The sequence below is a fragment of the Eubalaena glacialis genome, chromosome 1 (genome assembly GCF_028564815.1).
Source record: "Eubalaena glacialis isolate mEubGla1 chromosome 1, mEubGla1.1.hap2.+ XY, whole genome shotgun sequence".
NCBI classification, from domain to species: domain Eukaryota; kingdom Metazoa; phylum Chordata; class Mammalia; order Artiodactyla; family Balaenidae; genus Eubalaena; species Eubalaena glacialis.
Window position 1 is genome coordinate 179,180,735 of NC_083716.1, and position 24,623 is coordinate 179,205,357.

Sequence of the window (24,623 nt, forward strand, 5' to 3'; positions counted from 1 at the left end):
TAGTCTTTCTAAATCTAGAAGATCCTCCACACACATACTCCTTTTTTTTTTTTTTTTTTTTCACATACTCCTTTTTGCCCCATGTCATCGACTGGTTGTGGAGAGTGGGCCAGTTGGTCTCTAGAATGTCTCACCTCTTGGGTTTTTCTGAGGGTTTTCTCACATTTAAGCTTTTGTTCCTCTATCCTTTATATTTTCTCTAAACTGGAAATTAGATTTTAAAAACTTGATTAGCTTCAGGTTGAACATCTTTGGCAAGAAGATCTCATAGATGATTCTGTGTACTTCATATTGTATCACATCAGTAGCACATATGTCTGGGTTATCAGTGATGTCAAGATTGATCGCTGGGTTACAGTTGTGACAGCCAGGCTTCTGCATTGTAGTTACTTTTTTTCCCTTTGGACTAGCAAGTAATATCTGGAGGTGATACTTTGGTACCATGGAAATATTCATTTCTCTGTCAACTTTTTACCAAGTAGTTTTAATACTTATTGATGAATCTTTTCTAAATCAGTTATTTAATTAGGAGTTGCAAAATTATTTTTATAATTCCATCATTCCTTCTGCATTTATTGACTGAAATTCTTCTGTAAAGGGGAGGTTTCCCTCACTAACTAGGGCTATTTAGTTACCCTGAATGCACTTCCTGTTAGAAAAGCAAAAAACATACTTAATTTTTTTCACTGTAGTTACTAATAGTCATATCCAGGTGTGGCAGATGAATTTTTCCATGTATTTAAAGAATAGATTATATAATATTTTATTTAGGGTTTTTGTATATATGCTCATAAATGAAATTTGTCTATAATTTTCTTGTGCTGTTCATGTTCAGTGGCCACCATGGTTATGGTTTTAAAATAAATTGGATAGCTTTCTCTTTTGCTCTTTTGTAGAACAGTTGTAAAAGATAGATATTACCTGTTCCTTAAACACTTGGTGGAATTCAACTGTAAAACTGCCTCAGATTATGCTTTTTTTCCCCAGAGGATAGTGGAGAGCAGGAGTTACTCACCGTTTCAAGTTTTTCTAATGTTTATAGTCCATTCAAGTTTTCTATTTTTGTATCGGTTTGATAGTTTTTTTAAACAATAATAAATGTTTATTATCTCTCACAGTTTCTGCCAGTCAGGAATTTGGCAGTAGCTTAGCTCAGTGGTTCTGGCTCAGGGTCTGTCATGGGGTTGAAGTCAAGATGTCAGTCAGAGCTGTAGTCGTCTGAAGGCTTGATTGGGGCTTGCGGATTTGCTTTACCGGCCATGTGATTTGCTCAGTCACATGGCCAGCAGGTTGGTGTTGGTTGTTAGTGGGAGGCCTGAATTCCTATCCATGTGGGCCATTCCATAGAACTAACTGCTTGAGTATCCTTGCAGCATGTCAGCTGGCTTCTCCCAATGTGAGCAAGCCAAAGACAAAGAGAGCCAGAAGGAAGCTGTCCTTTTATTCTTACCCTTGGAAGTCAGAGGACATTGCTTCTGCCACATTCTGTCTATGGGAAGAGAGTCACTAAGTCCAGCCCACATTCACAAAGAATTTCGACATCCTTTAAAATCACCAAAATATGTATGACAGACTCATAGGTCTCCTAATATTTTGAGATGATCATATGCTTTTTTTTCCCTTTTGATGTATTAATATGATAATTTATATTGGTAGGTTTTCAAAGCATGCTTACATTCTGGAATAAACCCATTTTAGTTATGAGAATATTTTTCTTATATATTGCTAATATTTTATTTAGGAGTTCTTCATCTATACTCATAAGAGAGTCAGACCTGTAGTTTTTTTCCTTTTACTGTATTTTGTCTGGTTTTATTATAATGGTTATAGTAGCCTCATGAAATGAGTTGTGCAGTTTTCCACCTTCTGTTTTCTCACAGATGTCTAAAGATCTTTCCAGTATTTTATTTAAAATTAAGCCTGGAGAATACAGGATACAGGTGAAAGCAGTAGCTATCAAACTTTCTTGACAGTAACAATAAAAATACATTTTATATCATGACCCAGGTTGGATACTTGTTTTTCTTTTCACTACAAATGTATTTATTAAATATTTTTAAATTGTAGAAGTAAGTATAAAAACACCACTAAAATATTCAAAAGGATTTATTAAAAGCATCAGTCTGGTTTTACCTAAAATGGACTTTTTCCCTTTTTAAAAAAAATTCTGCTGAAAAGAATTCGTTTTTTAAAAAAGAGACAGCTAATAAAACCTTTCTTAGCTTCTCTTTGCTGGTAGATTCTTATTTATTTGATCATTTGATTGTTTTTTGTCAGAGATCCTTGAGAGCAGGGACAGTATATTACATTTTTATCCCTGGTGTCCAGCACAGACTAGACACATAAATGTTTGTTCAATTATTATTAGGTCATGTGTCTTTCCACCTGGTAAGACCAAATAAAAGCCATCTGCTTTAAAAGCAATAACAACAAAATCTTGTTTAAATTTCAGGAAAATGCATAGTGGAAATTGAAATTTGAATATTTCACTAAAGAAGTATGGCTTGATTTTTTTTTTTTTTTTAACAAAATTTAAGTGGCCAGTCTTCAGAAAGTTAATTTTAGGCACAACTTTCAAGACATGTTTTATCAAATGTGGAGTTAGTAAACACTGATGATCAAAAAATAAATAAAGTGAATCTCTTTTTGTATGTGTAACTACTGTTTTAACCATCTTGTAAAGAGATGAAAACAGGTTTTGTCCATTACTCTGTAGCCTGAGTCTGTATCAGTAGGGCACAGTACATCGATTAGTGTGATAATCAATTTTTTTATTAGGAATAAACAAAAGAAGTTCAGTAGTCAAAATAAGTATTGCTTCATTTATTTCCCTCCCTTATAACTTTTGAATATTTTAAATCTGAATTTTCCAGTTTTATTGAGAAATAACTGACATACATCACCGTGTAAGTTTAAGGTGTACAGCATGATGGTTTAATTTATATATATAGTGAAATGATTACTACAGTAGGTTTGGTTAACATCCATCATCTCATAGATACAATAAAAAGAAAAGAAAAAAATTTCTCCTTGTGAGGAGAACTCTTAGGATCTGTTCTCTTAAAGTTTCCTATATATCATACAGCAGTGTTAACTGTAGTCATCATGTTGTACATCACATCCCTAGCACTTATTTCTCTAACTAGTAAGTCTGATTTTTAGATTGAATGATTTCCATGTTATCAAGTCATTTTTTCAAGTTTAGCCTATTTTTAAGAACAGTTCCTTATAGTATTTTAATGCTATAAAATTTTATTTTTATTAATTTCTTTTAAAAAAATTTATCTGATGCTCTGAATTACATTGAAGAGAATAAAGGAAACATTTAGGTGAGGTAAGGGGAGGATATTTAAAGTTATCAGGAGAAGGTGTCATATGAAAGGGAGAAATTAATATTTCAGAGAATTAAGGATTTTTTAAATTGAATTTTATTTATTTATTTATACAGCAGGTTCTTATTAGTTATCTATTTTATACATATTAGTGTATATATGTCAATTCCAATCTCCCAATTCATCACACCACCACCATCCGCCCCCCTCGCCACTTTCCCCCCTGGTGTCTATACGTTTGTTCTTTACATCTGTGTCAGAGAATTGAGGTTTAAAGCATCATCTTTCAGGACAAAAAGAGTAAGTATGAAAACTTAAACAGATATGTAAATGTTAATATTCCAGCCTAGGAGCACTTGTATCCACAAGAGGGCATTACTGTGTAACTCGGACTATGTTTGAGTGCTGAGTATCATAGATAGATGAGCTACAAGAGGCCTCACAACTTTTGGTTATCTCAGAAGCTCTCTCTTCCCATTTGTGCTCTGCCAATACTCCCACTCCCTACATTTACTTTCTTTGGCTGTCCACCTTTTCTAGGTTCTTCTTCCTGGCAAGAGCGCCTTCTTGCTAGAGACTTTTTTCTACTTAAAAAGTAATTGAGCTGTGCACCATCCTTGTTCATCTCTGAGACTTTGGTATAGTTCTGAGTGGTTGACTCAAACTTAACTCTGGTTTCTAAATCTAGGTACATTCCCAGGTCCTTTGTGGTTTTAAAATTTCTAGTTGTTCCTTCACAGGCCAAATGGCAGTAGTGTTAATTTTATATCCTTGGGGGAGGCCAAGATCTAAGCTAGCAGGAAAGGCCTTCTTGGTTCTTGGTTGTCTTTTTGTCCTAAAGAATCAGAGTCACAGCCTTTCAGTATTACTTGCATGATCAGTGAATGCCATGGTGTAGATCTGTCTTTCAGTTTACTTTACATTTCTTCCTTGGTTTTCTAAGAAAGAAATAGGTATCTTTGCTCTAAACTTATAAGAAGTTTAAAAACATTCACATGATTAACTTGTATATGTTAATATTAAATCTTTTGTACCATTTTTAAAGCCTTGTTTTAGGCTATTTTATATACAGAACTGTGGAGTAAAGGTAATCTGATTGAATCACTGTTCTTACTATGCAAATCATATCTCAGATATTTGGCAAAAGCTAATTAATAATAACTTATGTTATTTCTAAAGCTGATTGTACTCTTAAACCATCTTTAAAAATGAACTCTAGAATTAAGCCCTTTCTGAGATTTGAGAGACTATGAGTTATTTAGTTTTTTTTTAACCTCCCTGAATGCATGCTTTTATTCATTTTGGGGGGTCGTTTATTGGAGTCTGGGAATATAGTGACATTGCCTTATTGTGCAATTACTGTATTCTTTGATTTTTCTAGACTAATTGGGTTAAAATATGGTAGTCACCAAATAACGCTACCTTTCCCTTTTTTCCTATTACCATTCCTCCTTTTTCAGTGATAGTAATTTTCTTTTTCTAGGTTTGTTCCTTCTGTGGTATAGATTATTTATTATTGAAAGATGAATTTGGTGGGCCAGATAACAACATTGAGTCCTTAATGAGTCTCTTATCAGCTGGCTTGAAAACTGTCTTTGGTTGAAAGAATATAGTTCTGGGATGGAGATTTTTATCTAATTACAAATTTGAAGTTATGGTGATTTATCTTGCTTCTGGCTGAGAAACTGTGATAATTTGGTTGCATCACCCGTGTAATTTATTTTTTATTTCTGAAACTTTTATTTGAGAATTGGCTAGTTTAGTGTATTTATGTATGTATAATTACTATTTAACCTGTTTTCATCAAGGATTTGAGGTAACGTATTTTTCTTTTAATGTAGTCTTAATCAATTAAGATACTGGTGATGAACTTATTGAGTCGAATCATAGATATTTGAAGTCACCAGAAAGGGGAGAAAACATTAACTGGAAAAGAATTTTATAATTTATCACAAATAATTAGATTGATAGGAATATTACTGTTTTCCTCAAATCTTTCCTATATGTATACTTAGAAAAATTATTTTCCTAAGCCTGAAGTTAACTTTGTAATTTAAAGAATTCAAAATTTCTTCTTTGGAAATCTTTAATATGAAAACATTGTAGTAGTATAAATTTATTAAATTTATACTACTAAATATTTAGTAGTAAATTTATACTACTAAATAGTAATTTATACTAAATAATTTAATAAACATATTTGTGCTTACAGTGTAGTAGACAAACCACTATCCTGTATCAGTTGGAACTTAGACGCCTAGGGGAAGCCTCACAGAGAGTGGTGGACAAAAAGATGAGGAAAAATGTAACCTAAGAGAAATTAGGGGACATTAATATTCTTTTACTTCAGATACAAGTCATGTTTAGCTACGAGTTATATATGCAGCCCCTAGCACAGTGGTATTATGATGTGAATTATATGAAGGCAGTCTGGTTTTAGCATTGTTTCTGAGAGATTTAATCACAAAATTAGAAACCTTTTATTATGTTTTTATGGTCTTTTGAAATTTGAGCAAGAATTAACCACTGTATCTCAGGAAACAAACATTCTAGCTATGATTTTTTTTTCTTCTAATCTTATTATTGGTTTCCAGTAGAATTTGGCATTGAAAAATAAGGATGATCAGTTTTGTACCTATGTTTAAGATGTAATTCATCATACCATACTTGTGCATTTTGTTAGATGAGCAAACCCACTGTTTTTACTGAAGCATGTATAAACATTTAAACATAATTTTAAGGGTTCAGTGAATGTGACTATTCCAAAAACACAGACTTTTAATTAAATACATATATCTTTAGATTGGTTTCTATATAACTAGGAACTTACTTTCTTTTCAGTAAACTATTAAAAGAAGGGCTTGCAGCACAACATAAAATATATTGGTCACTTAATATTGTACATTGAAAAATTATTTTAAAAAGATACTTGGGATTGGGGTCATTTATGGTAAAATTTAACCAGAAGATGGCAGTGATGATCCTCCTATACTCCCTGCAATGGTAATCAAAAAGTTTTACAAATGTAATAGCATGAAACACGCACGTTCAGCTATTGGTATATAATGTTAAAAGTGGCAAGTTAGGGGAAAGCATTTGCTGTTTGTTTTATATACTATGAAAAATGTGTATTTTTCTATAAGAAGGGATTAAGAATATTTTGGGTGTCTGTATCTTTGTCTGTACACTTCAGTTTTTTCTGAATACTGGGGTAAGGACGTTACCATTAAGTCTTGCCTTGTTTAAGTTGCATGCATCACTTTATGTTATGCATCATGTCTAGAAGGCATGCTGTTTTATGGCCTGTTTGCATTTTTCACCCAAATTGCTGGAAACTAATGGACTTTTAAAGGAGCCATTCCTTTAGTGATAGTCATTTCTCTAAATTGGCCCTTTTTATTTTTGGTGAGGGGAAAATATCATTTAAGACATCAATTTCTTTTTGAAAGAAAAAATTGACAAAAATGAACATTTTAAAATAAATCTCAGAAAATCAGACAGTAAATGACTTCTGAAGCAAAATTCAGAGTTTTGATTTGACACTAGTTAGAAATGATCTGGTGATCTTAAAAGCAAAGAATTAGAAAAGGGAGAAGGAATGCTCTCCTTTGAAAATTAGTACCCACATTTGGTGTTGGCCGAGATGAAGATGCATCCTTCCATAATCTTGCTTTTTTTTTTAATATAAAGCCCAAATGCATTTTGCCAGAGAAATTGCATGAATCGTCAGCATGCATTGTTAACTTTGTCTTTCTCCTCTTCTTTCTACTGTTCATTTTCATTCATGTACTTTTGTTTTTTGGTTTGCCATTATTTTTTCTTTTTTGTTAATTACTTCATGTTAAATTACTTTTTGAAACGTCATAAGCTGAGCAACCTCTCCGTGTAGTAACAGCGGATACCTGTCTATTTCACTATTTAGTCCCTCCTCCTATGTCTCCATCCTCCAAATCTGTGAGCACTCCAAGCGAAGCTGGAAGCCAAGACTCTGGAGATGGCGCAGTGGGATCTAGGTACAGTAATTTTCTTTCAGTATTTTAATGATAGAATGCATTTAGTGCCCAGATACTGTCAGTGCTGTACAGGGACTCTGAATAGTTATGTTGAGTTAGTCCTAACATTTTGAAATCTAAATGGCACAGAAATTGTTTGTTGTAAATTGGGGGGAAATTTTTTTAAACAATATTTTACTGTCACACTTGATTAACTGAGTACTGACTAGTTAACTGATTTTATGCTGATTATTTTATATTAAAAATAGAAGTGTTAATTCATTAAAATTATTTTTCTGTTTAAACAAATTTTGTATTGGTTATTATGTGAATGTTTTGGGTACAGATAGTGTAAAACCTCTCTACTGTATTATGCTTAATTTCCATTCAATAGTTGAAAATCTAAGCAATTCAGTTAAACAGCCTAATTCTGTTCCATTAAGTCACTATTTCTAATTAAGGTAGAAAATAATAATGCATAAAATAGCAAGAATAAGGAATAACTGCTAAGGAAACATTAAGAGTGTTTACTGGCTTCAATAACAAATTTAAAGAATTTTTAAAAAGAATGTTTACTGGCTTGAGGGCATTATGCTAAGTGAAGTAAATCAGAAAGGGAAAGACAGATACTGTATGATCTCACTTATTTGTGAAATCTAAAAAACAAAACAAAATAAGCTCATAGATAACAGAGAACAGATTGGTTCATTTTTATTTTCATTTCTAAAATTTTTGATGGTTGCCAGAGGTGGGGGGAGGGGGAGAGGGGTGGGTGAAATGGGTGAAGGGGGTCAAAAGGTACAAACTTCCAGTTATAAAATAAATAAGTCATGGGGATATAATGTACAACATGGAGACTGTTGTTAACAATACTGTATTGTATATTTGAAAGTTGCTGAGAGAGCAGGTCTTAAAAAGAAAGAAAAAAATCACAAGAAAAAAATTTTGTAACTATGTATGACGGATGTTAACTAGACTTATTGTGGTGATCATTTCACCGTATATAAAAATATTAAATCATTATGTTATATACCTGAAACTAATATAATGTTATATGTCAATTATACCTCAATTAAAAAAAAAACTTTACTGCCAAGTTTTCCTGAACTTGGGTCTTCCTTATAAAACAATATTTCATGTTTGTTTTAGGATGCTGCCCACATGTTGGGACTTGATTTTCAAAAGTTCAGTAAGATTTCAGCTTCTTTCCAAAGATCATACTGAGAAAAGTATTATTACTTACTTCTCTTTGTCACACACACAGTAATACCAAGTCTTCGTTTAACAGCATCTTACATTTTGACTTCTAACGGCAGCTGAAATGAGATTAAACATAGCTAGTTTAGAATCTTTATTTAGAATCCTTATTTTGGTCTAGGAAGTTAAATGTCCTCCTCAGGAAAACTTCAACAAACCTTTTAATGAGAAATAAACTAGGAAGTTTTATCTTCATTGTGCCCAAGCACCTCTGATTGAAGTTACAAGTAATGAGCATCTAAAAGACAAGGCAAGAAAAAAGAAGCAAAGGGGCTAGCTAATCCATAAACTCAATACTTTAATCAGTTTCTGAATAATCAGGTTGTCATTAATAATTAGAAGGCACAAAAGGCTCACCAGTCTGAATTTGAGATGTGCTTTCCAAACCTGTTTTAGTTTTTTCCAAACTAAATTTATTTAATCTAAATTCATTTTCAGAGGCTAAATTTGTTTCCTACTTTCGTTCTTCTGTATTCTTATGCAAATATGTTAGTATTCCTTTGCTAGTAAACAGGTGGCATTTTCAAGAGAAGGGTTTTATTTTCCCTTTATACATTACCATAATAAAAACATTTCCCAAGGTAAAAAAAAGGTATTTTAAAAATTTCTTTATTTGATATTATATATTACTTTAATGCAGATACTCTACTGTGTTAATTCTGAACTCATTGTTCTTGATTTTGAATAGGAGTAGAAAGATTATTTTAATGCAACATCAGCAAGTTTGCTTTAAAAAATACTATGTAACATCTGTATGAATTAAAATATGTCCTCCCAAGTTTCATTGGAAAACCTAGAGATTATTAGAGAGACCCATTGGAATATTGTAAATTGGTATAGGAAGTAAATAACTGTTAAGAAAAATATTTATTGTGTTAGAATACGTATTAATTGAATTACCAATTTAATGTTAAATGCTGTAGGTTACCACAGAAAATAATGTTCCTGGTCCTTGCCTTCGGGAAACTTGCATTCTAGTGTTCATTAATTTACATCATTAATTTAAAGATGCTATTCACTGTATTGAAAAATCCTAAGAATAGTGTGCTAACTTGTGTTTATAGTGTAGATTTGTAATGATAAGATGTAAAACAAGAAAACAGGTATTTAAATATCTTTAGGGGTATTTGTTTTTATTAGAGAATGAGTAGAAAATTAGTTTCTTTTATGTTTAACAGGAGAGGAAATAAATTCTCTTTTTAAATGAGGTGACTTGATATCTTTTTAGTGAGCACAGACTCATTTTTAATTGTTAATTTTCAAGAGGGCTGAGTATGTTCACTGCTTAATATATATGTATACACACGCAGTAGAAAACTATGGATTCCATAATAGATAATTAATATTGTTGATTAATTGGTGCTATTGGCAGTGAAACAATAGCATTTTAAAATATGTGGCTTTTAAAAAGAATGCTGGAGTCTGAGAACGAACAGAATGAACTTCCATTGAGCAGGCATGATGATAAAGAATAAACAGGAAAATGCATGAAGATGTGTGAGATGTATGAACCTATACACTTACATTAGCTGGCCAAGACAGTCTAAGATTACTACACTTAGGGAGTAGGAAAAAACATGTTAGACATTACCAAGTATGATATCAAAACATCTGAATCACTATTACTAAATGCCAAAAATTTCTATTTTTGGTGGTAATTTATGAATAAATTTATGAATAAATATATAAGAGGCCATGAAAAATGATATTTCTCTAACTTTGCAGATTGGGAAGTTGCATTGCATTAAGATGTTAGTTCACTTTCTTAGTCACTTCTGTTATCTCTGAAATTTAGGTGACAGTTACTCAACTGAGTAATCCATGCCTCTTGTTCCTTTTTTCCATTCTTGATCAGTTTATCTCTTAGGCTTTTGATTATATGTCTCAGGATTATATTGAAATCTTACTTTATATGTCTGCAGATGCCTTTAATAAATATAATCCCATATGTTGTGCCATGTGTTTTCAGTACTGGTTCTATTTTGAGGTAGAGTTTTACTTGATTTTAGACTAAAATGACATCCTCAACAAGGAGCTCTATGTCATTGGTAACAGCTAGAGCTCTTAGAGAATGTAAAGGCTATGTACAGAACATTCCTTGGAGAGCATCTCATAAAACTCCTTCTGGTTTAACAAAGCCTAAGTTTGTTTCTGTTCAATGCTTAGTATAAAGTAAATCTTCGCTGTGGCCTCTTCCTTCTTTGTGTACACACAATACCATTTAAATCCCAAGATCTTTCTTTATATTTTTAAAATGAAGGATTTCTCTAGTTCAGTTCTTCTGATTGCTTTTACTGATAAATTGTAGAGGCAAGTATAGAAATCATTTCTTGTATTTAAATATTATAGCAGTTTTAGTTGTATATTATAATTTGTTATATATGTGAGAAACAAATATATTTGACTAAGATGGTAGCACCGAATGTATCGTGCTTAACTTTTTAATAGGGACTATGAGCATCTTACAGTACTGTACATAATTAGCTTATACATCGCTAACCTTACAAGAGTACTAGTGTCATAAAGTAGCTTTTATTCTAGTAATGACTAAATTTTCCTTAAATCTTTTGGAAAAGAGCCCATGTAAGTTGTTTATCCAATAGGCAAGGCTAAAACACAACCGAATATTTATTTAGGATTGATATTCTCCATAAGTTTAGTTAGTTTAGGTAAATCCTTTGAACATAAAATATTTTTCCTGGGGGAAATAATCTACTTTTTCCTAGAGACAGAAATCTTTAGCTGCTTTCTAAAGCAGATGACATGTAAGCCCAAGGCAGTGCTTAACCCATAAATTACATAAGGGTCACATTTTGGAAACTTTAGCTATTTTGTATCCCAGTGGAATAGTCTTTGGTTTTCTTACCGAAAGGCTTATGTGTTGACTCATTTCCTTTACCAATATGACAATTTCCTGCACACATTTAATGCTTTGGGCAAGATTATAATATGTTAACTAAGATGTTTTTACTAATGTTTTTTTCATTAGGAAACTTAAAATTTCAACTGATTTTTATAGCTTAGCTTGTTATCATCCAAAAATAATGTGTTATTTGGGATGTTGGATGTTTTGGCTGTTCTTAGCCATTATTATGCAATATTAGTTTCCCAAAATCTGAAAATACTGTCTTTTAACTATTCTAGGTTGTATGTTTGCATCTTTAACCATATTATGCTTATTGCATGCACTAGAGCATTGAGTGATACCTGGTGTTTTTTTGTACTAACCAGAACATGTGGGTTTTAATTGTGAACCGTACTTTAGCTATTCATAGAATGTATTTGCTTGACTAACTTATGGCCTTTTTTGCTAATGCTTCATGGTTGTCCTACAACCATTTAGGACGCTGCATTGGGATACAGATCCATCAGTTCTTCAGCTTCACTCAGATTCCGATTTGGGGTATTGAATAGATTTATTACCTTCCCTCTTTTATAATTAATTTGATTCTTTGTGAAATTGTCCTAATTTTATTTTGCTTAAATTTCTAATATTCAGGTAATACTTTGAAGAGTGATATTTTATTGTGACACCTCATTTATCCTCTTATCATTTGTGAAAGACATATTTTTTGTATCTGATTTTAGAGGTACCCTAAGTCTACCCATTTAAATGTCCAAATTACTTTTATTATTTCTATATTTTTGATGTAAGTTTTTCTACAATGTATTACAAACTTCCCAAACTTTTTCAAATAAATACGCTACATGTAATTGAAACTTTTCTAGGTTACTCAACATGAATATTAATTTATTTTCCTATATTAAAATTCCCTGATGATTTCTAAGGTTTTGAGAGGAACAGAGCTGTTGGTTTCTACACCTGGCTCCAGATTGCTATTGATTTACTCATTAATTCATTTATTCATTCGTTTATTTATTCTAGTCTCCAATGCAAACTGTAAATGTTTGCTGCTGCCATTGTGCCTGACTCAGATAGCTCTTTTCCCTTGATATTTTGCAGCTTCTAAAACATATGACCAACACCTTTAGGAATTATGTCTAAAGTTAAGAGTTAATAAGCCTTGAATTAGGCCATATAAGAAAAGTATATGAGCTTCTTGTACATTAGCTGGTAGGCCTCTCTCTTGGCTGCCCTGAGGCTTCCCCACCCCCAGTTGCTTGCTTGTTCTCAGTAAAAGTGGCTTAACTGAGGTATTACCTCCCTAAATCTTAGAATATTTTGTTTGTTTGTTCTAGTATTGTGATTTTTATCTATTAAACCCTATATGTACTCGAGTTAGTAACTTGTTCCTAATGTTGGCTTCACTGTTTTTTATCAGATATGTGAGTGACTTACTTTTCATATGGTTTACATCTTAAATATCAGAATATAAAGTTTCTTATTTCATATTTTGTTCTTAGAATACTATTACTTCAAATGTACTGAAATTTTCCCATTTAATTCTTTGATTATGCTTTTTTTTTTCTTTAAGGCTAGATATTCCCAAGGTAGAAACACATTAAAAATTTCTTATGGCCCACATTTGGGACCTTAGAGAAAATTAATTCTTTAAATGTACTAATTTTATTAAACTTTTTTGTACAGGATTTTGAAAAGGATGTTTATATAAGAAAAAAGTTATATTACCAATGATATATATATATGTGTGTGTATATATATATTTCAGATATCCTCCTTTACATTCTGGAAGTTCCACCACTGTTTTTACTAGATATTCTTTTAAGACAGATTCATCATTGAGAACTTTGGGAGTTTGGAAGCATGCTATATTTGGTTTAGAATTTAGACATCTACTGTAATAGCCACAAGTCTCTTCTTCTGTTTGTCAGAAAAGAATGTATTCCCCCCTATTTAAAACAGAAGTGACTTTAGTAATTTCATGATATTCAAAAGATATGTGGCTTTAGTTTAGGTCTAAAATGTTTGCACAATAGTTTGTCCATATGTGAATCAAGGACCATGTTGACCATGCAGAGATTAGAGATTTAAAGTTTGAATATTTTATTTTAAAATCTAAATTGACTGTATGATTCTCCATTTCTGCAGAATATAAGTAGAAAAAACGGTTTTCAACAGAAACTTCTTTCTAACTCTTAAAGCTGAAGTCTTCTGATGGTGAAGGGAACTAAATGTGGTCTGAGTGAGATCCACATATTTGACTCTTGAAAAAATGTCCAGAATCGTATCCCTGCTAAAAACAGTTCTCATAACCAACCGTATTCAGCAGTCTACTCTGAAATTCCTCTCCTCTTACACTGTTATTACCCACACATTTGTTCTAAGAAACTAAATTATTTGCCTTTTTAAAGTGAAAAATAAACACCTTGAATGATTCGGAAATATCTTTTGTTTTTGCTACCTTCTAATTCTTTTGTTAAAATAAAGCCAATTGTTCATTTAAAATTTCTTGAATAAAACAGGGATTTAAATTACACTGTTGGATATACAGTGTTTAATTCTTACTTTTCTAAAGTAACATTATTTGATGTAGTTAAAATGTATCATTTGTAATATTTAAAAACATTTGTGTTCATTTTATTTAGACGAGGACCTATTAAACTTGGAATGGCTAAAATTACGCAAGTTGACTTTCCTCCTCGTGAAATCGTCACATATACGAAGGAAACTCAGACTCCAGTTATGGCTCAACCCAAAGAAGGTGAGTATCTGTCCTTAATATGATTGTCATTAAGCCACCATATTAAACAAGTGGATTCTTTCCCTTTTTTTTTTTTTTCTTCCTTTTTTGTTTTTTGGCATATTTTCTTAGGGGAATATTATAAAAGTAATGCTTTGGATTTCTGTATTTATGTATTTGTTCTTTAGAGTTTTAAAACTTTTTCTTTTAAAAGTTAATAGAAATATAAGCTGTATGTATGTTTTTAATTTTGTTGACGTAAATGTAAATATTTCCGTTTTCATATTGTCGTTGCCATGTGCTGCTTTAGAAGCAGAAAAACTTAAGCATGTTCTATTTCTGTGTCATGAACATAATTCTTCCCAAAATGAGAGTATCAATATATCCCATAGTAAATGAAATCATGTAAATTATTCAATATTTTCTGTGGAGTATACTGTATTCTGATATACTGTCATTGTTAATCCATATTAATGAACAAATCTAGACCTAATTCATAAACTTCCTCTTTTATGATCTAAGGGCTCTACTGTGTTGATTATATAGCAGTTTTTAATCTCTGTGAAACAGAGGGAGTATACATTATATTGAATGTGGAGTCCTTTGATTCTTAAACGAGAAGGAGTTACCATTTTTACAGTGGGGACTAATTTTTAAATTCTCATCAGATAGCTAATGATTTAAGCATAAAGTTAATATGATAGTTCTTGCTTTTCCAAGGGAAGCTAATAAATGTGTTAGACATAAAAGAGGTTTACTTAATATCCTTAATACAGATACACAGTTTCTTATCTGAAACCTTTGGAGGTATATATATAGGAATTCAGAATTTTTCACATTTCAGAAAATTTTTCACATTTCATAAAGTATATGTACCGTATGAAAACACTCCAGCAGCATCTTGGGCATTAATATTTCAACAACAAAAGATATGAATATTCAAACTGAGTGAGATAATGATTAAAGATAGCTTTACCTCTGGTCATGTCAGGGTTTACCACCAAATGAGTTATGGATTTTAGAGTTGATGATATTTTGGAATTGTGGGCCTATAATAAATAATCCTTTTAGCAGTCTGTGCATAAAGAACATTTTTTTCTCCTTAGCCAGGAAGATTTATTCCTGTTTAATTATAGAATATCAAACCTAAGCACTTTATCAAATGTTTAAATTAATTTATCTTTAAAATTTCAGTTAAATTACCACGTTTCTCCATTAAGGAGAAACTAAAGTAATATTCATTGCAGAAAGCCCAGAAAATACAAGTAAGCAAAAGGGGGAAAAATCCTTTAAATCCCTAGCTATTAACAATGAAAATCTTCAAATTTTCATATTTATATATACCTCAAAAGAAAATTAGGATTATAACTATTTACAACCTTTTTTAACTTAATGGTAAATCATCATATGCATTTTTAACAGCTCTCCTTTCCCTGCCTACTAAGGATGGACATGAAATAAATATTTTAAACTTTTCCTTTCAATTTCATCTTATTCCCGAAAGGAGTTGACATTATCGTACATACAGTTAAACTTGAAAATTTTGAGGAAATCAGTATAACATTTTTATCCAAGAGTTTTTTTTTTTACTTGACCATGTGAATGTTCATCTCTATGGATACATTTTTTTTATTCCTGCTGCTCTGTCGTTCGGTAAGATAGCTTTCACAGGTGCAAACTCCTCATCTTACCAGAAAAAAAAAAAAACCCTGATGGTAAACTTGTTTGAGACATAAGCCACTTTTGAAAAAGAAAACAGGAAAGATAAAGTGTTGAACTACCAGTATGGAAAAAACTAATACTGTAGGATTCTATAATTTCCAGAAAATATTATTTTATTAACTAGTATATTCAAGTGTTATAGTGTGTCTTTTGGGAGCTACATTGTTAGATATGTTAACTCAGAAAGTGAGTAAGATAGCCAAAATGAGGGTACAGTGACTCATTTAAAAAATAAATTAGGCTTTTTTTCCTTCTAATAATAATTTGGAGATTTAGCTTTACTTTGAGATGCTTTTTGGATTGTTTGAAATGTAAAGCATTCTGAAGCTATTTTGGGTAATGCCTATTATAATATACCTATAATTAGTTTAAGTAAAGACTTCATTTAAAAAAATTTTTTTCTTTTTTGTTAATAATTGTAGTAGTGTATCATAGAGAATTTAGAGAAGACAGAAAGGGTAGGAAGTGTCTATTATACCACTGTGTAATAGCCATTTGTTTCTAGTCTGTTTTCCATGATATATTTTTTTCAAAAATTATATATGTATACATACACACACACAAACATAAGTATATACACACATATGGTTTTATATCCTACTTGAAATTTGCATTTTTAATTGCTTATTTTTGTCATGCATATAAATTTTAAAGTGTGAATGTGTAACAATGTCTTTGAACTAATTTGAATGTATAGCTACATAGTATATGCCTGGCAGTTTTCAAAAAATTTTTTTTCCCATTTTTATTTTGCAAGTAATTGGAAAATTTAAAAGATTGTGATTTGTAAAGTAAGCTGATGACCCGGAAGTTCAAGATAAACTGTATTTTTTTCACTTTGAAATTATTTAGGGCAAGGCTTTTAGTAGCATTATCGTACTTCAGCTTCTTTGCCAAATTTTGCATGAGTATAGGGATTGTTTCTTCTTCATTGCTGTAATGCCTGGTCTGAATAGTGTATGGCATGTAGTGAGTACAAACTCAGTAAATATTTGGTGAAGGAATTAATTGCTTTTACCTACTCAGGAGAATGATTTACTTACTTGGGATTTTTTTTTTTTCATGCCTTTACTCTGGAAGTAACTTCTGGGAAAATAGGTTATTTTCAAGTGTTAATGCTACAACATAATTATTGATGAAATTGGGTGAAAAGGCACTTAGTCTCAGTTCTTGGCTTTAATATGAACATATCATGTTCTAATCATTATTTGCTCTTAGATCCATATATGAAACATACATTCTCCTTTATAGCCTTCTTGAATTCCATGATGACATAGTATGTAGATACAAACATGTGCTGTTATTTTATGTTTTATGTATCCCTCTGAATGCTATGAACAAAATTGGACCTTTTAGCGTGTTTCAAATATATTATCTTAGCTACTTGTTGTAACGGTTCTTCAAACCTCACGTTCAAGTTGATGACTGAAAATTTTAACAGCAAAGAGTGCCTACTACATATCAGGTATAGTGTAAGGCACTTTACGTTATCTCTGATCCTCTTACCAAAACCTTGAGAGTTAAATATCGGTTCTGTTTACATATGAAGAAGCTGAAGCTGAAAGAGATAGCTTATCAAGGGTCACATGGCTAGTAGCTAAGATTCTAAACCAAGTCTGACTGATTCCAAGGTGTGCTTTCTCTCTCATGCTGTCACTGAAGCAGCACTTTCATGCTTTTATGATAGTCACCTATGGTAAGAAATTCAATTTATATTACAATCCAGTACAAACATAGATACAGATGTGTACAGCTGTCCCTTGAATTTCAAAAGTTCACTTTACACCACATTGGGAGGTGGTGTCCACCAGAGCAGAGAGCTCCCTCCCTGGGAACTACACTCAGCATCTCGGCAGAAAGCTGCCATAGCTTTGAACTGTGTCTCTGAGCATCTGTGCTGTATTTATTTTGTGCATCTGTTAACAAGATGTGTCTAAAGTAATTACTTCTTCATTTTACACCACTTTAGCTTAAGAAAGAAAGGTTTCATAGGATTGCTGTACTTTCGAATAGTGGGGGAAACTTGTAACTGATACAAAAGTTTTATGAAATAACACCTTCTCTGCTTTTGCTGTATTTCATTTTTTTCAGTGTTGACCATAATACACTAAATTTATTGGCTCAGACCTGTAGTTTGAAAATTACTTCATTAAAAGATAGCATGGCTTAATTAACTTATTTATTGATAAATTTGCATCAGGATAATATTTTATAGTGATTGGCTAAGAGTAATGAATAAACAGCTTTGATCTTTTATGGTGTTAAATAGAATTTTTCTTATCTTCACTGATAGAAGGTGAAAGTGGCAAGATGGGTGAACTGAGCCCAGTTTCTAATGGGTATGTCTGTATTAGCACCACTATCTTTAAAATTTTCCTGTGTGGACTAGACTTAGATGTTAGTTTTATAAACGTCCATGTTTATTCATTTGCAACCTAACAAGAATTCACACATTCTGCAAGTTTATTGAGTATATGCTATATACTCGATTATTTCTTTGTTTTTTTTAGTTTCAGGTTGAGGTATATAACCTCAGGTATGTAACCTGAGGTATATAAGTGAGGGAGAATGCGAAATGTACCCCAGTACCATGGAGCCATCCTTAGCCTTTGGATAAAAATGAAATCATTTCCTCTCTATATCATTACAATTATTTTCATGTCCAGGGCTCTTACATTGTTTCTTTTCCTAATTTGTAGAGGTTCTAGAAAGAGGGAAAGAAAAAAAACCTGAACTTAAGGTTTTATAATGAAAACACTTTGTGCATAACTGTATGTCTGCTTATCCATTGGTTTAATACAGTGCCTCTCAAACTTAGCCTGGTTGGCTCGCGTTTAAGAATTATGTAACAAATTCCAAAACTCACCATGAGACAAAATTGCTGAAATCACAGTTTGAGTGTAACAGACGGTAAATTGAACTTGGGTAGGCAGTGTAATTAGTGCAGAAGTAACGTGAGTTACCAAATTGAAGATAAAAATTGGTTTTAGGCTTAACTCTTTTTTTTCATTTTTTAAAAATGGCTGAATCTATTCTATTAAAAAGCAATTTTTATTCTGCTTTTTTTCCTTTTTCCCCATTCTAGCCATCTTCTTGCTTTCAAGTTTACTCTGTAAGTTGGTAGTACCATTTCTGAACTGCGGTGCTTTGCTGTCTTAAAGCACCTACTGTGAATGAAATTGACTAGGAACATGTGACCTCAGTCAATTTTGTTCTCGGCAGGTAAAAAAACTTCTCATGGCAGGAGTGTGGTGCCCACAGATACACTCCTGGAAAAGTTACTTTCTTCTCTTTTAAAAGTTTTTAACTCTTTTGAAAATGGCGTTATTTTTTTCTTATTCACCTCGCCAGTATGGATTTTTTTGTTGTTGTAATTTTTTTTTTTTATTTTTTATTTTTTTTTTTTATTTTTTTATTTATGGCTGTGTTGGGTCTTCGTTTCTGTGTGAGGGCTTTCTCTAGTTGTGGCAAGCGGGGGCCATTCTTCATCACAGTGCGCGGGCCTCTCACTATCGCGGCCTCTCTTGTTGCAGAGCACAGGCTCCAGACGCGCAGGCTCAGTAATTGTGGCTCACGGGCCCAGTTGCTCCGCGGCATGTGGGATCTTCCCAGACCAGGGCCCGAACCCGTGTCCCCCGCACCGGCAGGCAGACTCTCAACCACTGCGCCACCAGGGAAGCCCTGTTGTTGTAATTTTTAGACACAGATTTTTAAAGAGGAAGAAATTCCAAAGTTTAATCAGCTTGTTTACACCTGAGGAAACTGAGACCCCAGGAAGTTCATTGATGACCCTATGGTCACAATGTAAGAGAATATCAGACTACAACCAGAACCTGGTTTTTGATTTCCAGTGAAGTGCTGTGTTTCTCATATCATTCCACTTTCTTATCTTTGTGGAGTTTTGTAATTATTTTTGGTATTGATTTAGTAGTCAGATATTTTTCCTCAGGTATGTCTTGATCGGCATTTATAATGTGTAGAAAAATGTTATATGTAAAATAGCTCTTAATTTTTTATTGCATGATCTTAACATCTGGAATCCACACTTCCCAAGTAGACTAAATCTGTGGGCCTTCTGGTTTAGTAGCGCCCTTGTCTAAAATGGATTTTTTTAAAAAATCCTGGGATAAATAACACATGTAATAAATTAGTTTTAACCCTCAGAGAATCTGTGAGAATATAAAAATAATTGAAAATTGAAGCATTTATTCATAACCTTGATTGAAAGACTTTAATCAGCATATCTGAAATTGTGGCCTCAGAAAAATGTAATATTTATGAGATCGCAGATAACAGGATCTGTGTTAATGATGCCAATACTGCCTAAATAAAATCTGAATTTTACATAAAAAGAGACAATGTAGAGAGGCAAATTCTGTGTTAAAGTAAATGGTATAATTAAAGTATTACTCCCTTTTTATTTATCTTCCAAATTAGCATTAGATCTATATTCAAAATATTTCCCAATTAAAATTTTCCCTTGTTGAATATCTAAATTATTAAGGAAATCCAAGTGACCTTGCATCTGATTCTGGGTGTTTAAAAAAATAAAAGGAATGAATTCCATTGATACATTCATGAAGTTTTGTCCTAATATAAGATTTTCTTAATATTGATTTTAAAGAGTAAGGTATAAGAAGATGAAATTATGGACAAATGGATCGAAATGAAGTGATTCAAAAGGATGTTGATCCAGAAAAGAGAGGCTTATTTTGAAAATATTAAAGGAAAATCATTCATATCTAACATGTATTTTTCAACTTATGATTGAAGCATTTCCCTCTAATATTCTCATTTTGTTTGTGAAGTTATTTATAAGTTGAATTTTTGTAAATTATGTTTTTATATGCAACACATTTCCTGATTTTTGGAACTCAGTGGCAACTTCCTTTGTATCATGAGTAATCAGACTACTTTGTAAATTAGAAATTCTTCATAAGATATTTAAACTATATTAAAGTACAGTACACCAGTATGATGAAACTAGTTAATAAATTTATAGACAACAAATGTATTTCCTAAACAACATTAATGCCCTGATGATGAGATTTATTTTTGACCTCATACTGAGCATTGTGATAAGTGATAGGATAAAGAGTATCAGTGTTTAGTGAGGATTTTCTAGGATCTTTCATATTACCTGTTAAATATGTTGTAATATTTTAAAATAATTCATAGCGTGCTTTGTGGCTTATTCTTAGATGTCTCTTAAACGTAGCGTGACATACAGATGAGAAAACTTGCTCTGAAGACTCCTTCCTTCAGCTTAACAAAAGCCACCCATTTCACAGATGATTTAACTTTGATTAACCTACTCCACTGTAACAGATTATTCCAACAACTGGAATTTCATTCTTTGGTGTTATTTCTAGGTGCAGCTTAATTTACAAAACTGCTTTTCTTTCCATCTCACCAAAATACATCACAATTTTGATGTTAACTCAGTAAAAATTCAGTGGTTCATTAAACCTAGTCTTAGCATTCATTGACAAGAGATTTGTCATTTTAAAAGTAACTGCTACTTTTATGCATTCTTTACTGCTCAGTTTATAACCTTAGATTCCCTGTCAGAGAAAGCATGGAGTTAACCACTTAGCATATTGCGATGAATATTCATCAATAAATTGATGTGACATGGCAGTCCCATTTTTCAGTCTTCCTGCTCTGTTGCAGTCTTTTTCAGTTTTAAATATATTATAGATAATCATGTAATAGGGACTAGCCTAGAAAATCTTTAGAATTGTAATACTATATTTTTGGTCATGTTAATAGTTTTTTAGTAGCTAATTGTATTAGTTTTTAATAAGAGAAGTGTATTTGTTTCAGAGGAACAGTCTCTAATCTGATGTTAGTGATGTTAGGCATTTTTTGCCAAATATTTGGTATATATAGATAATCAGCTTTATAATAAAAATACTGTTTTATACTTTTAAAGAACAGATCATTTTTGTAATGTTTCTGGAATTTTTATTTAGCTTAGTCATTTTTATGAAGCTTGGGTTTAAGTGTCTATCATAGTTTTTAAATCAGTTTTTAATTCATCTAGAAAGAGAGCTATGTACATTCATTCTAAAATAAAATCCTGAAAACAAGTATTTAAATAGATTATACTCATCATTCAAATACAACTAAAGTAATCTATATGGGCAAGTTAGCATGGCAAATGCCATAAAGTAGGCAGATACAGATCACTGTTTACCATACTTCATCTACATTTTAAATTTTAAAAGGAAAAGAGTGTCTATAAGCACGATCTTTTCTGTTAAATATATAGATTATGAGGTCACTTAGCACTGAAGTACTGACCATATGCGTTATGACAGGAATTTGACACCTGTCATTGGAAATGGTACTTAGAAACCGTATAATGCAACAAAGTTGGGGGAGGGAAATATGATGTGGATAGGAGGCTGTAATTTATAATTCACAGTGCTTAAGAATGACTTGTCCAGGGTGACTCAGATTCCCTATCTTTGATTTTAGGATTTACATACAGTGAACCCTACTAGTTGACAAAATTGATTAAGATAACTGACAGTATTAGCAGAAAATGGAAAAATACATATTTTCAGACTTAATTTTTTTATAGATAATTTATAAATTTATTTATTTACTTATTTTTGGCTGCGTTGGGTCTTCGTTGCTGCGCACGGGCTTCCTCTAGTTGCGGTGAGCAGGGACTACTCTTCGTTGCGGTGCATGGGCTTCTCATTGCAGTGGCTTCTCTTGCTGCGGAGTATGGGCTCTAGGCGCATGGGCTCAGTAGTTGTGGTGCACGGGCTTAGTTGCTCCACGGCATGTGGGATCTTCCTGGACCAGGGCTCGAACCCGTGTCCCCTGCCTTGGCAGGTGGATTCTTAACCACTGCACCATCAGGGAAGTCCCCAGACTTAATTTTTAATTGAAGTAAATATCCTGTTATTCTAAAAGTCAACAAGTACAGTTAAATTATTTTATTACATTACACTGGCAGGTGACTTTATGGTAGAATTTCATTGTAATGTTGAAACAGTACAGTATAGAATTGTTACCAGTTACACTGTTTTCAGATTAATAATCCGTTGTATATAAGAATTCATCTAAAAAGGAGTACTGTCTTTCTGTTTTTCTGTGTGATTATTTTGCCCAAAAAAAAAGCTTTCATTTTTTTAAGTAGCACAAAAGCTGTAATTGGCATGCTTTGTAAGGAAGTGTCAGTGTGCAAGAGAGTGGCGATCACTAAGAATTCTTTTACGTGTTCTTTCCCCTTTGCACCACCGCCTCCTCAGCGGGGTCACTGAGATCACTAGCTTTTCTTGAAATGGCCATTTTCACTGGCAGGTGCATTATACCCTGTATTTTCAGATTGTTTTTCCATTCTGAATGTTTGGCAGGTTGATTGCTCTGGCTGCATTGACGGAGAAAGGGCTGACAAATGCGGTTGGGCTGGCTGAAAAGACAGTGATTACTGTTTTCCTTTGTGGCTGATTGAGGCCCTTGAAAGGAAAAATTTTAACCTTCACCATTTGGTTCAAAAGTATGAGCATATATTGAAATCATTCGTGCCATTTATCCTAGTTCTGTAAACTTGTCAGAACGTAAAAATCGCTCAATTTCAAGTAATGTAGGATTGGCATACGTCATTATCATTTTGATTAAGTTGGAGGTTGTATCATTGTGTGCAGTATACAGTGTCATTTAAAGCTTTCTTTCCTACAGGTACAGTTACATTTTTATTGCTTATACTATAGAGTTAGAAAGATTTTCATAGCTCTCCAAACCTAACACTATGTGTGTGGTTTGGCAGCTGGTGTGGCCTACAAGCTGCATTTTGTTTGCAGGGTAAAGGCTTATCTGTAGGCCTCCTGGAGTGCGGGTAATTGCACAGGCTCGCCATTGGGGAGAGACAGGATTGGAAGCAGTCAAGCGGAAGAATGTTATGCCATCCCATTGCCACCTTGTAGCAGAAAGACACAATCCCAGCAGTGCCATCTGGTTGTTGCTATCTAGTCAGCTGGCCTGGCTGCTGGGACCATGACTTGGCAGCTGGTTCCCATCCTTGACCATTCTTTTGTGTATGTCGTATGTATGCGTGTTTTAGATAATTTTGAACATAGGTCAGGGAAATGACTATAACTAACAAGTAAAGTCCCCTTACTGAATGGGCTCTTATTACTTGAGATGCACTCTGCTGCAGACGCCTGCTGCCATTCCCTCATAGACAAATGACACATCTGTTTAGGCAATAAAAATAAGCATTTGCTTAATAAAAATCCATCTCAGTATGTAGTGAAAGAGAAGGTAGGCAGAGTTGTATGTTCTAGAACATTTTAAAATAAGTAATTTAAAGTTATTTCCTGGTTTGGGAGTATAAGGGGAGATTTAATAATTTTTAAAAGTCTTATAAACATTGTATATTATCTCAATATGTATTCTTATTCAAGTTAAGAAATCATTATGTTAAGTGCTTATTGCCACATCATGTAACGGTAGATAATGAGACTTGCATTTAAAATGACAGAATAGAAAATGTGGTCTCATAGCTATTATCTTTAAAATCTGTCTCTCAAATAACAACCTGAGAGTTAATGTAAGCCGTCTTTATGCCATATGAAGACCCATTAGACACTGATGGTTTCAGATCACAAGTAAGCAGCCAGCTCTGTAGGCTATTTTAGACATTTGATTTTCTTCATTTTACAGCATTAATGTGTCAGCATGCTACATAAAACTATGTA

At 32.6% G+C, this 24,623-nt stretch overlaps 1 protein-coding gene across 4 annotated transcripts in view; it reads left to right on the forward strand.

Annotated features, from left to right (window-relative positions):
• DYNC1I2 (dynein cytoplasmic 1 intermediate chain 2) overlaps positions 1-24,623 on the forward strand; it is a 51,898-nt gene that overhangs the window by 7,690 nt on the left and 19,585 nt on the right. For all 4 annotated transcript variants that reach the window (XM_061184837.1, XM_061184828.1, XM_061184847.1 and 1 more), the window contains exons 4-5: positions 7,255-7,345; positions 14,090-14,205. In XM_061184837.1, coding sequence (XP_061040820.1) covers positions 7,255-7,345; positions 14,090-14,205 — 207 coding nt within the window. The remainder of the gene's footprint in view (positions 1-7,254; positions 7,346-14,089; positions 14,206-24,623) is intronic.